Source organism: Charadrius vociferus, unplaced genomic scaffold (assembly GCF_000708025.1).
Source record: "Charadrius vociferus isolate BGI_N301 unplaced genomic scaffold, ASM70802v2 scaffold549, whole genome shotgun sequence".
NCBI classification, from domain to species: domain Eukaryota; kingdom Metazoa; phylum Chordata; class Aves; order Charadriiformes; family Charadriidae; genus Charadrius; species Charadrius vociferus.
In genome coordinates, this window is record NW_009650103.1 from 2566484 (window position 1) to 2577302 (window position 10819).

General features: G+C 48.3%; 1 protein-coding gene across 1 annotated transcript in view; it reads right to left on the bottom strand.

Moving 5' to 3' along the window:
• GPSM1 (G-protein signaling modulator 1) overlaps nucleotides 1-8751 on the bottom strand; it is a 57433-nt gene extending 48682 nt beyond the window's left edge. The window contains exons 1-7 of the mRNA XM_009892262.1: nucleotides 8729-8751; nucleotides 4948-5169; nucleotides 4292-4427; nucleotides 3851-3993; nucleotides 2228-2351; nucleotides 951-1066; nucleotides 517-672 (exon numbers count right to left, since the gene is read on the bottom strand). Of these exons, the coding sequence (XP_009890564.1) occupies nucleotides 517-672; nucleotides 951-1066; nucleotides 2228-2351; nucleotides 3851-3993; nucleotides 4292-4427; nucleotides 4948-5169; nucleotides 8729-8751 (920 nt within the window). The remainder of the gene's footprint in view (nucleotides 1-516; nucleotides 673-950; nucleotides 1067-2227; nucleotides 2352-3850; nucleotides 3994-4291; nucleotides 4428-4947; nucleotides 5170-8728) is intronic.
• Between the last annotated feature and the right edge of the window lie 2068 nt (nucleotides 8752-10819).

Sequence of the window (10819 nt, forward strand, 5' to 3'; positions counted from 1 at the left end):
GAAGCAAAATATATCAACTTCACATGCTCTAGGTAACATCATTTGTTTCTACATGTAAGTTTCCAGCATCATCTCAGAGTAAGAGGACAAAGCAGCACATACATATGCATGCATGCCCTAACCACACACTTTTAAGGAAGACACAATTTTTGTGTGACCTTGAAGAGAGTTTTAGAGGGGCCCTTCTGGGATAAAACAGCAGGAGCCTCATGGCAAAGCACTGAATACAATGCATTTTCTTGAAGTACCTCTTATTAGAAATCTCACTCAGCCCACACAGACACAGCTTTAAGGGCACAATCTCCAGGTTTGAACGACACGATAAAGGTGTCAATCATGTTATGTTTTTGACAGATGACTGGACTAAGGCCTGTGGTTCTGAGAGACTTCTAAAGACTTAAGAATAAGTGTCATTGCTGTTGTTCTCTACTGCTGGGGCTAAACAAATTGACAGGGAAGGGTCAATGCTCTGAGCCCACCATAGCAGCAACACTGTCTCCTGCGGCAGCCCCTTACCTGTCTCCCAGCTCCTGTGCTATCACCAGGTGTTTCAGATGGTACTCAATTGCTCTTTCATAGTCTTGAAGCAGTGTGTATGTGTTTCCAAGACTGTAGCAAGCCTGAGCTTCCACTGCTTGGTCTTTGAGTTGTCTGGAGAGCTGGAGTGTTTTCCTGCATGGAACAGGTGGAAATGAAGAAACCTGGTCACTGCAGGGCACCTCTGCATGACAACAGGAAAGTCACCACTTTAGCATGCACTGCATTGAAGTTGATGCTGTAACACACTGCAAGCTGTCGGGTGGCCGCATTACTCGCCACTGCTGAGCACCAGACATGCAACTGGCCTCCAGGTCCCTTGTCGCATCCCCTTGAGCCTATGAATTCACTGCAATAGGTCAAGATTTCCAGGCAACACGTGCCCCGAGTCTGCCTTAGCCCCTGGCACTTACTTGTAGTACTCAGCAGAGATGTCAAACCTCCCAAGGAAGATGTGTGCATTGCCCAGGTTGCTGTACGCTCTCCGCTCGGCTGCCTTGTCCCCAAACTCCTTAGCAATAGCAAGGCGCTGCAGCAGACACAGATTAGTGAGTACAGGCTGGCCATTGCCAGGTTTCTGTTACACAGTGATTTTTCTGGGTTTGCAAAGGTCCCACCCAGCGAGGTAGTGGTACACATGCCTATCAGCTGGATACAGCAGGAAATCTCTCCCTCTTTTGCAATTCAGGATCAAGAAGGGCCTTTGGAAAAGTGGAAGTAATGTTGCATCCTCCTCTGACTCCTACTCCAGCCTGGTCAGTACACATCTCCTTAGCCAAAGTGCAAAAGGAGTTATGCACATACTTCAACAGCTGAATAAAGAGGCAAACGGAGAGCTGTCAGTCAGGCTGTGAAGGGATGTGGTTGATCAGCAGACTAACATGCAGGAACAAGGCTGTCACTGTGCGTGGTGCCATGGCACAGAATGAACATGCACGTGTGTGCACTCCATCTCCCCATCCGCGCTGCAGCTGCTGCCCAGACCCCTGCCCCTGCATCCCCCTGCTCCCCACGCTCCCCCCCACCTCTCACTCTCCACTTTGCAGCACCTGCTCGTGGTCCCAAGTTCCGCACAGGGTTTTCCTGCCCCTTTTCAAGCCCTTTCTCCTAAAGCACTGCTGGCTGCTGCCCTCCAGCATTTAAAAATCAGAAGAGCTGTGACAGGGCTGACTTCCCAAGGAGCTGAGCACCTGCCACTGCAAGGAAACTGATTATACTCTGAACTAGAAGCCGAACTGGATTTGAACTGAGGCAGGGACTGCATCATCTCACCCCTCTGTGAAGCTTTACAGAAAGTTATTATGTTCTACAAGCAGCATTTATTCCTGATCAACAGCTCTTTCAGCAGCTCAATTAAATTCATGGCTTGCGTTTATTAAAAGCTAGACCACTACAAATTAAGAGCAGAAAAGCTTTGCTGGGCCCAGCTGCACTTTGCCCTGAGATATCTCCTTTATTTTCCAAGCCAACAGCAACCTTCCATCAAACTGCTCGTTAGGTGCTGATGGGGCTTGGAGCACAGCTTGAGTTAGTACAACAGGGCCAGAGCCCCAGGTACACACGGGAGGGAGAAAAACAGCTGAGGGCAAACATCTCCCTGTACTTGCTGGGCTGTGGCAAGAAGAAAAGCTGCTCCCCAACGGCCAGTCTCAGCCTCTGGCCCCAAGAAGGCAGCGCAGCGGTTTCCTACCTCCTTGTGGAAGGCTATAGCTTCACTGAAGTTGCCGAGTAAGTACTGGGTGTTGCCAAGGTTGCCATAAGCACGGCCCTGCGCAGCTCTGTCCCCCAGCTCCTTCACCAGGGATAGGTTCCTCCTGAAAGGAGTCAGAGCAGTACATCTGGTGAGACACAGCCAAGAGACTTGCACCGTAAGGACAGCAGACCTAACCCTGGAGAAGGCATTCCCACTCCCCAACCGCCTGTCCCATGCATCCCTTGACAGGCAAAGGTGTGGTGATCCATGCGAGCTGCAGCTCCGAGAGCTTGTGCAGATCCAGTGGTGTAAGTCCCTGCTGCTCTCTCGACCTCAGGCAGCCTGCAGCTGCGTACAGGACCTGCTCACGCACTGACGGTCTGACAGGATCCCACATTACCTAAGAAATGGCCACCTAACTCTACAGGGGCGAAACCAGGAGCATCAGAGAACGGAGATTACCTACAGCAGGACAGGGAGAGTGGCAAGATCCACAGTTCCACGCCAGGGCTCTGCTCGCGGAGCTTCCCAGCATTTCTTTACCTTGTTTTTCCCCCCCTTTACACATACAGCACACATAGGGAAGCCTAACAGTATGCTACACTTAACTGTTGCATACTACACGTACCATTCTTTTGAAAAAGGATGGTGAGCTATATACAGGCACTATCACATCCTCAGATACGCAAAGACTGATATAAGATCTTGTCACTCTCTTCATTTAACAAGGCTACTTAAAAAAATATGCATTATTGAAGAAAAAAAATACAAGGAGAAAAACATTAGCCCAAAAATCTAGCGACAACCTTCCTGTATGAGACATCAGAGTGATCTTTGAAACCATTTAGGAAAGGGAAGGATGTTACAAGCAAGATAAACTACAGATGCACAAGAAGGACAACCAGGACTTCAAGGGAAAGCCTCTTCCCTTGAGTGACGGAGAGTCTCTGTTGGTGGCCCAGCAATGGAGACATGCAGGGATCCTTCCCATCAAGGCCAGCAGAGAGCAGCAGGGGCTACAGGAGCTAATAGTTTAGCTTCCAAATACAGCTCTGAGACGGAGCAGACTATTGAACTTAATCGCATGATCATACTTCAAACTACACTGAGTTTTACCAAGGCAATGCCAGGATGAATTTTAGCTCTAATTTTATAAAAGCTTGCAGTCCTCTCGCCTTCCTTGAGATTAATTTGCCGTGATATCTCAGCATCTCAAGGGAATATTCCTAATTCATTACAACGTGAAAAAAAATCTCACTCAGTGGCCTGATTTTCAACAATGCTGATCCCAGAGTCTCATTCTTTGCAACAAACATCTTCCAGAGCTCCCACGTCCTCAATGGCCCAGGAAACAAATCCCCCCTACAAGAAATGCTTCCAACAGGACTCAGTAAAAATTGTCATCTTGCACCCCATACAGCTGTCAATAGCCTAATGGTTACCAGAGCTCAGCTAACCTGCAGACCCTGAAAGCTGCCAGCAGAACAGGAATATTGCAAACACAGATATGATCTGAGCAGGATGAGCTCAGCAAAGGTGTATCTATGTGCATTTTAGCAATCCTTGATTATCAGCCCTGTTCCCTGCAGGAGGAAGGGTTGGCCAAGCTTGAATACTTACTCATAATATTCTGAAGCTTTCTGTAGCGTTTCCTTGACTTCTTGAGGCAGGTAGCCTGGGTCCTGGGCCATGTTCCAAGATAAGTGCTTTCCCTTTGCATGGTAAACATTTCCTATATTATAGAGTGCTCTGGCTTCACCTACCTAAAAGGGAGGAAAAACAGGGAACAGCCGGGTATTACACCTCACATCCCAATATGGACCTTTCTGTTGCTGGGCAGAGTTGGCCAAAGCCAGGAGGCCCACATTTTCCTTTTCCCATCTTCACTGTCATGGCAGCTGTTAGTGGCAGCAGCATGAAACCTGCGATGCAGTCAGAAGGGAGAGCTTTACACTCCACCTCCTTCCAAAGCCCACCTTCACCCTATCACGTTTACGGATTTACAAACAGATTATTTTAAAACTAGGAAATATTTCCTGTTGGATGCCATGAACCAGTTACCTTGTCTCCCTGCTCCTGAGAAATGTCCAAGTGTCTCTGGCAACAAACGACAGCTTCATCAAACTGCCCAAGTATTTTCAACGTATTCCCAAGGTTGCCACTTGCCTTGGCTTCTCCAATGCGGTCCCCGATGGTTCTACAAGATGACCAGAGGAAGGAAGAGAGGTGTTAAAGAGCTCACAGACTACTATTCACCAACTATTGGAGGCAGAATTTGAGCTGCAGTGAGCACTGGGGGTACGTACACCACATCCAGCAGTTCCCAGCACACACACCTGACTGGAGTGCTTCATACAAGCTCTCTCAATTTGGGTGACAGGTTCTTGTCTTTTGCTGTCTCAGGCAAGCTGCTCTAATGACCTCAGGTGTACTTACAATGAGTACCTGGGGATAGGAGAACTGGACACTGCCCTGCTCTTGTTCCAAGCGCCCTCCTCACACCCTTTTCCACCTCCCCGCTCTGAAGGTGGTTGGCCCATTCTTGTTGCCTCCCAAGTTCTTCACAGGACAGTCAGCCCATGCCTCAGGGCTAGTTTTGGATGCTTCTTTCTGGGGCAGATTCCTTCACACTGCTGTGTTCAGACCCCACAGAACTTGCCTTCACTCAAGCCCTGACAGGTTGTCTGGTTAAGAAGCAGCATCACTGACATGCTTACCTGGCCAGGGTAAGGTCATGTTTATGGTACTCCAGGGCCTTGGAGTACTCCTTTAGGTAGAAATAGGCATTGCCCAGCTGACTGTAGATGGCACTGAGAGTCTTCAAGTCCTCTGTCCCCACCTGCACCGCTGCTTCAAAGAAGGCTGCCCCAGCTTTGAAGTCCCCAGCCTTGCACAAGCGCTCTCCTTCCAGGGCCAGTTCCAAGCAGGATGCCTCCATTCTGCCAAAAACAAGACCGTCATTTCTAGAGGAGTTAGACTGCACTGCACCAACGCTGCTACAGAAGGGTTAAAAAGTTTACTTCACTGTACATCTTTAATTACTCACAGTACTAGAAGAAAACTACAAAAAAGAACCAAAATTGGAAGGAGCCACCCTCCAGGCAGCAGCTGCCTCTCTGCATTCAGCCCCAAGCACCAGCCCCAGATCAAACACTGGGCAATAACAACTCTGGGACACACAGCTGGCACACCTCAGCGCTGTGGGCACGATCTTTCAGTGGACGGGGGGGACGGACTCAGCCCCTCTGAGAAACCAACCCCCTAGGCATGAGACACAGGAGCAAGTGGCCAAAGGGAGCCCCTAGGTTCCCGGTAGGAATTTTGAGAAGAAACTCAGGGCTCCCGGCTCTCAAAACCCACATTCACATCGCAAGAGTAACACGGCATCTGTTTTTCTTCCAGGTGGTGCACAGCGCAGAAGCCACGTACCCAGGCTATTCACGCCTGCACCACTTCCCCTGGGGTAACAGAGAGGGTAGCCAAATTCTAACACATTTTTATTGGACACCAGAGAAAACCCTGGACTGTGCAGAATTTCTTGGCTGAGCAGCTTCCAGTGCTTGATGTCTGCTTTTCATTAACTCTCCTGCTGTCACTTTTTCCACTCAGGGCGCTCTGCATGTTAGCCTCCAGGCTAGCTTTCGTGCATTTCTTGACACCTTTGGCACACGCTGTGTTGTCAGTGCGAGCACTTTGCGAGCCAGCAGAGAGGAGCAAGACCAGCGGTACTGCTTCAAGAGAAAGGAAAGGTGCTCCTTCGAGTGCTCCACCAAGTATTCTCTAAGTTACAGCTGTCTCTGTTAGGCCATGTGTAGCCAAAGCTCTCAGAAGGGACAGAGCAGGCGTTTGAAAGCTTACATTTGGGAATGTCTTGGCTGCTGCAAAGTCAGCCCCTTCACGAGGCAGATGGACACAGCTCCTCTATTCAGACGCTTTTCTTTTCTCTTTTGGGCTTTTTCATTTCTGCTCAATGTATTTTTAAAAGGCAAAACTATCTAGGTCAAAGGTGGACACTGCTCAGAAAAAACATAGCTCACTTGTCCAGAGTCAGAAAAGTAAGGGTCAGACAAGAGATCCTACATGTCCAAATGCAGTTTCTATTCTGTTCTCAGGCAAAGAGTACTTGACAGAAGTTTGACTGTGGTAGCCAGACCAAGAGAACAACTTGTTCATCTTCACTGCAACAGCAGCACGCCAGCTGACATCTCCCGTAGCACTTTCCTGCTAAGCCCTAGAAGATGTTTCCCCCGAAGCCACCCTTGCAATGGCCACTGCAACCGGGGTCTCGGCAGACCAACACTGAGATGTGCCAACCAAGCCGGGGCACTCCGCGCTGCTCTGGCTTCTCTCCCCGAGGACACTACTTGCCACCGTGCACCCACACACCCCCTGCATGCACTGATTTCAGGGCAGAGATCCTCCTGCTCCAAATCTGCGCTCCAGTATCTTCTGCCCAAGTCTGCATGCAGCACTCGCCTCCCCCTGCCACAAAGGGGCACAGGGAGCTGTGTGTATGAAATACCAATCCTGATACATTTTTCCTACAAACAGACAGAATAGCGTTTTCTCAGCTGCCAGGAAACAAAGCCAGTTCCTCTATGAGCAGTGCATAAACTGCCTAAAAATCCAACCCTATTTGCCTGGCAAGCTCCCTGCTGAGTCGGCTCCGTATGGCTCCAAACACTCAATGCTTGGCAGCCCAACGGCACATCCTCCAAAGCTGGACAACCCACAAGGGCTGTCCAAATGAAAAACAAAAACCAGGGCAAAAGAGCTGGTTTCGGACTCTCCCTCCAAACACACTTGTGACCTCTCCTGTCTCACTGTTCATTTGTCCCCAAAACCACCGAGTAACAAGAGGGAGAACAGGATTGAGAAGCAGTTCATTTGAGCTCCACCTCAAACTCCCACACAAATATTTGATTTCAAGCTCACTGCAAAGCCCGCATTTGAGCGGCTATTTCACTTGCGCAAGAAGGCTGCTTGCGGTGCCAGTGCAGCATCAGTCCCTGCCTCAATGTCTGTCTCATAGGGGAAATAAAAACATTAAGACTGTTAATAGTAAAAACCTTTAGCTTCTCTCTACTGATCTTCTTGCTAGACCACATGAAAATTAGTAAGAATGAGCTTCTGCTACAGCATGTTGAATTAGAGACACACATTTGGGGATCATACCAAACTTGCATCAGTCCCAAGGCTGGTTTGTGCATCACTAGAGTGGTTATCTAGTGTCATGATCGGGTATTGACAAGTCTCTGCCAGTACATCCCAAACAGCTGAAAGAAAGTTTGAGACTGAAGAAAAACAATGAACACCTTATACTCAAATTGGCAAGATTAAATTCAGGCAGCTTAACAGCGATGAATCTCGAAAGGACTTGAAATGCAGGAATGAGCCGCTATCACAGGACTTAATGTTGGGTTCCAATTAGAAGATGGGAGAGACGGAAGCAAATTTCAAAATAATTTCAGTTCAAATTTTACTACAAGTCTCTTCTCAATATCCAGGTTTGCTTTAAGAAACTGAGTTCACCGACAGTAAACAGTCTAAAAACTGAGCTGGAAACCAGCTTCCCCAATTCATGACGTTGCAGTCTAGCTCAGATCAAACTTGTTGTGTGAATTGAATAGCCTTAAGTGAGGCTTCCCATACCCTCAACACAGAAAATCCTACAGCAACAAAACCCAACTACACACTCCAAGGGTGGCATCTTGCTCAGGCCGTATTTGCCAGCAAAAACATAACCTGAAGTGAAATTTGTGCCTCGGAGGCTGCGTTCTGATACGCTCACACACACACACACTTGCACACACTCACAGGCTCTGGGTGCTTTCCTGGTGTTCCCATAGTAACTGTTCAGGCACAATGCAGTGACATGACCTTCCAGTGCACACAGCCTTTAATTAAAATCTGTTTGTCCTTGAACAGGCTGCTTTGCAGAGTATCTGACTTATCTAATTAACATCACTGCTCAGTTTGGGACCTAAGCAAACAAGGGGAAGGGAGAGGAGGCTTTTTCTCTGCATCGCACTCTGCCAAGCCCTTACTGCCTTTACATAAAGGGACAAGAGTCAAGGACAGCAATTATGAACAGAAACACAACCCACTTCTAAAACCCACCTGCCCTTCCCACCCACGTCCTCAGGGCCCCACGGCCAGAGCTAGTTCTGGGAAGCAACTCTGCACGCAGTTCAGTCACCGCAGGTATAAAAGCACTCAGAAACACAATACCAAGGGCAGAGGAACCAACTAAATGTCAACAAACAAATTCAAGCACGCTAAAACAGTACAGGTACAACAGCTCCCAAAGGCCATAGCTCAACTGTCCGCAAGAAAAGACCAGAAGGGCGATTTAGGCAGAAGATCAAAATCTGCTGTTCAAGAGAGCCAACACGAACCACCCTGAGACTGGCACAGGAAGTGCAAAACGGTGAATAAAGACAAACACAAGTTACAGCCCCAGTTCCTCCCACAGCACACGCCTGAGCCCTCCCCTACCTCTTCTTCTGCAGGTTACGCATTTTCTGAACATAAACCCAGAGCTCCAAACCCACAGGCAGAAGGAAGCAGCGGGTCTGAGGTCTACTTGGAACAATTTTGCACACAGGTCTCTCTGTTAAGGTCACAGGTAGGATCCAGGGTTCTGAAGATGCTGATGACATCTTTATGTCTGTACAACATGCACTGCTCTCCAGTTTTCACTCCATCTGCTTGGGCAATGTTACCAGTAAGTTGCTGGAATCTTGAACTTTGTTTATCTGGGACACTTCTTTTTCTCTCCGTATGCTGCCCTTGAAAGGGAAGGTGTAAAGAGCATTGCTTTTGTTTCCAGAGACCTAGAGGAAGTAATGTCCTCTTTCGTCTAAGAAATATAATATCCTTCATCCACTGTTGGTTTCAGGTACGAGATAGGTGAGTTCACAGCTGAAATCCAGAAACAAGAGAGTGTCTTCTTTCATTCAGATACTGTCATCGCTGCTCAAAGAAGAAAAAGGGCCCTAGAAAAGTCCGTGAGATGGCCAGAGTCGCAGGCAAGCAGCTCCTACCTTTCCAAATTGGTCTCTTCCCAAAGCCCTTTGGCTCTGTGGTCACATCAGCTATTCCTGTTGGTGCCTCTTTGCTCCAACAGCAGAAGGACTTCTGCTGCTATGAACCTCTCCTTGTCAGTTGAGGAGCCTCAGAGTTCCTCCAAAAGAGGATCATCTTTGGGCAGAACCACACATTAGTTTGAGCAGCTCCAAAGGGGCCTCATCTGTCTGCCACCCAGGAAAGCTTTGCAAGTTTCAGAAACGATCTGAGCAGTTCCCAGACTGGGGAAAAGTAGGAGAAGGCAGATCCCACAGAGCACATCCCTGTCCATTTAAGTGGGCTCTGAAACATCCCCATCTGAGAAGACACAGCCCTCTACCCCCCAGGTATTAAGTTTCTCCTCTGCTGACACACAGGCAACACACCTGGGCCTGTACCACCTCAGCAAGTGCCTACTGTTCACGTCTTAATACCAGAAAAGAAGATTCAGTCCCTCCTGAGCCAGCAAATTCCTGCTAACAAGCTGAAAAAAAATGCTGACAAGCTGAAGGTGCTGGGCTTGGCCATATGGCATGGTTCAGAAGAGAGACACTGCAGAACATGAGCTGCTTTTCTTACTTCCACAGCTAAGATGCTAGAGCTTGTTAATGCAACTCCCCCTCAACTCCCCCACCACTCAACCTTGTAGCTAACAGCATGGTATGTCCCTGCCTGTGGGAGACAGAGGGAGGGGGGATGCTCACTTGGAGTGGCCCCTGTTCATAAGCCTTGCCCTAAACCAATGCAAACCACTTATACCGATTTGAATGTTCCTCCATATTGGCAGGATTCCCAAGTATTGGCCAAAGTCAGATCCCAGACTCCAGGTGCACCACAGGCAGCCAGGAAGATCTGACAACCTTCCCAGACAATCAAGTCCAAGATCAAACCAAAACTATACCATGTATAGCAAAGTGTTTTCTTCTGAATGCATGGATATGACAGACTGTGTCAAGTCTGGCCAGGTAAAACTAAAGTTTTTGAACACACCAGAATAAAGGGGGTTTTTGTGTATACAGCAGAGTCCCCTTATCAGTTCCCAACTGGAGCACTAAGCAAGTCCCACAGCTCCTCCGCACTTTGGGTTACACACACATCTGTAAAACAGCAATGAAGGTGGCTCCCAGAGCACTTTGAGATCCTTTTGCAAAAGGTACTTCAAAAAGGGCAATATATGTGTTTAAGAAACAACAACAAAAAGAAAAAAATTAAAAGCAGTAAAGAGGCCAAATATAACCCAGTGTTTGGCCACAAATGAGTTCGGCAATCTGCACAGCGTTCTGCCAGAGGAATGAGCGAGTGGCACAACACTGGCAGATCACTCAGCCCCCATCAATGCAACAGCCGTGAATTTCAAACCCAGGAATGATGTTGCTTCTGACACTCCTATAAGGCAGAAAAGGGTGACCTTCCACCATGCAGTGACAGGGATGAGGAAGTCTCTTCCCAATCCAATACATGGCAGGGTCACCCTCCCTCCTCCTCCTCAACCTCTTTAAAAGATAACTGATCTGAAGGCAG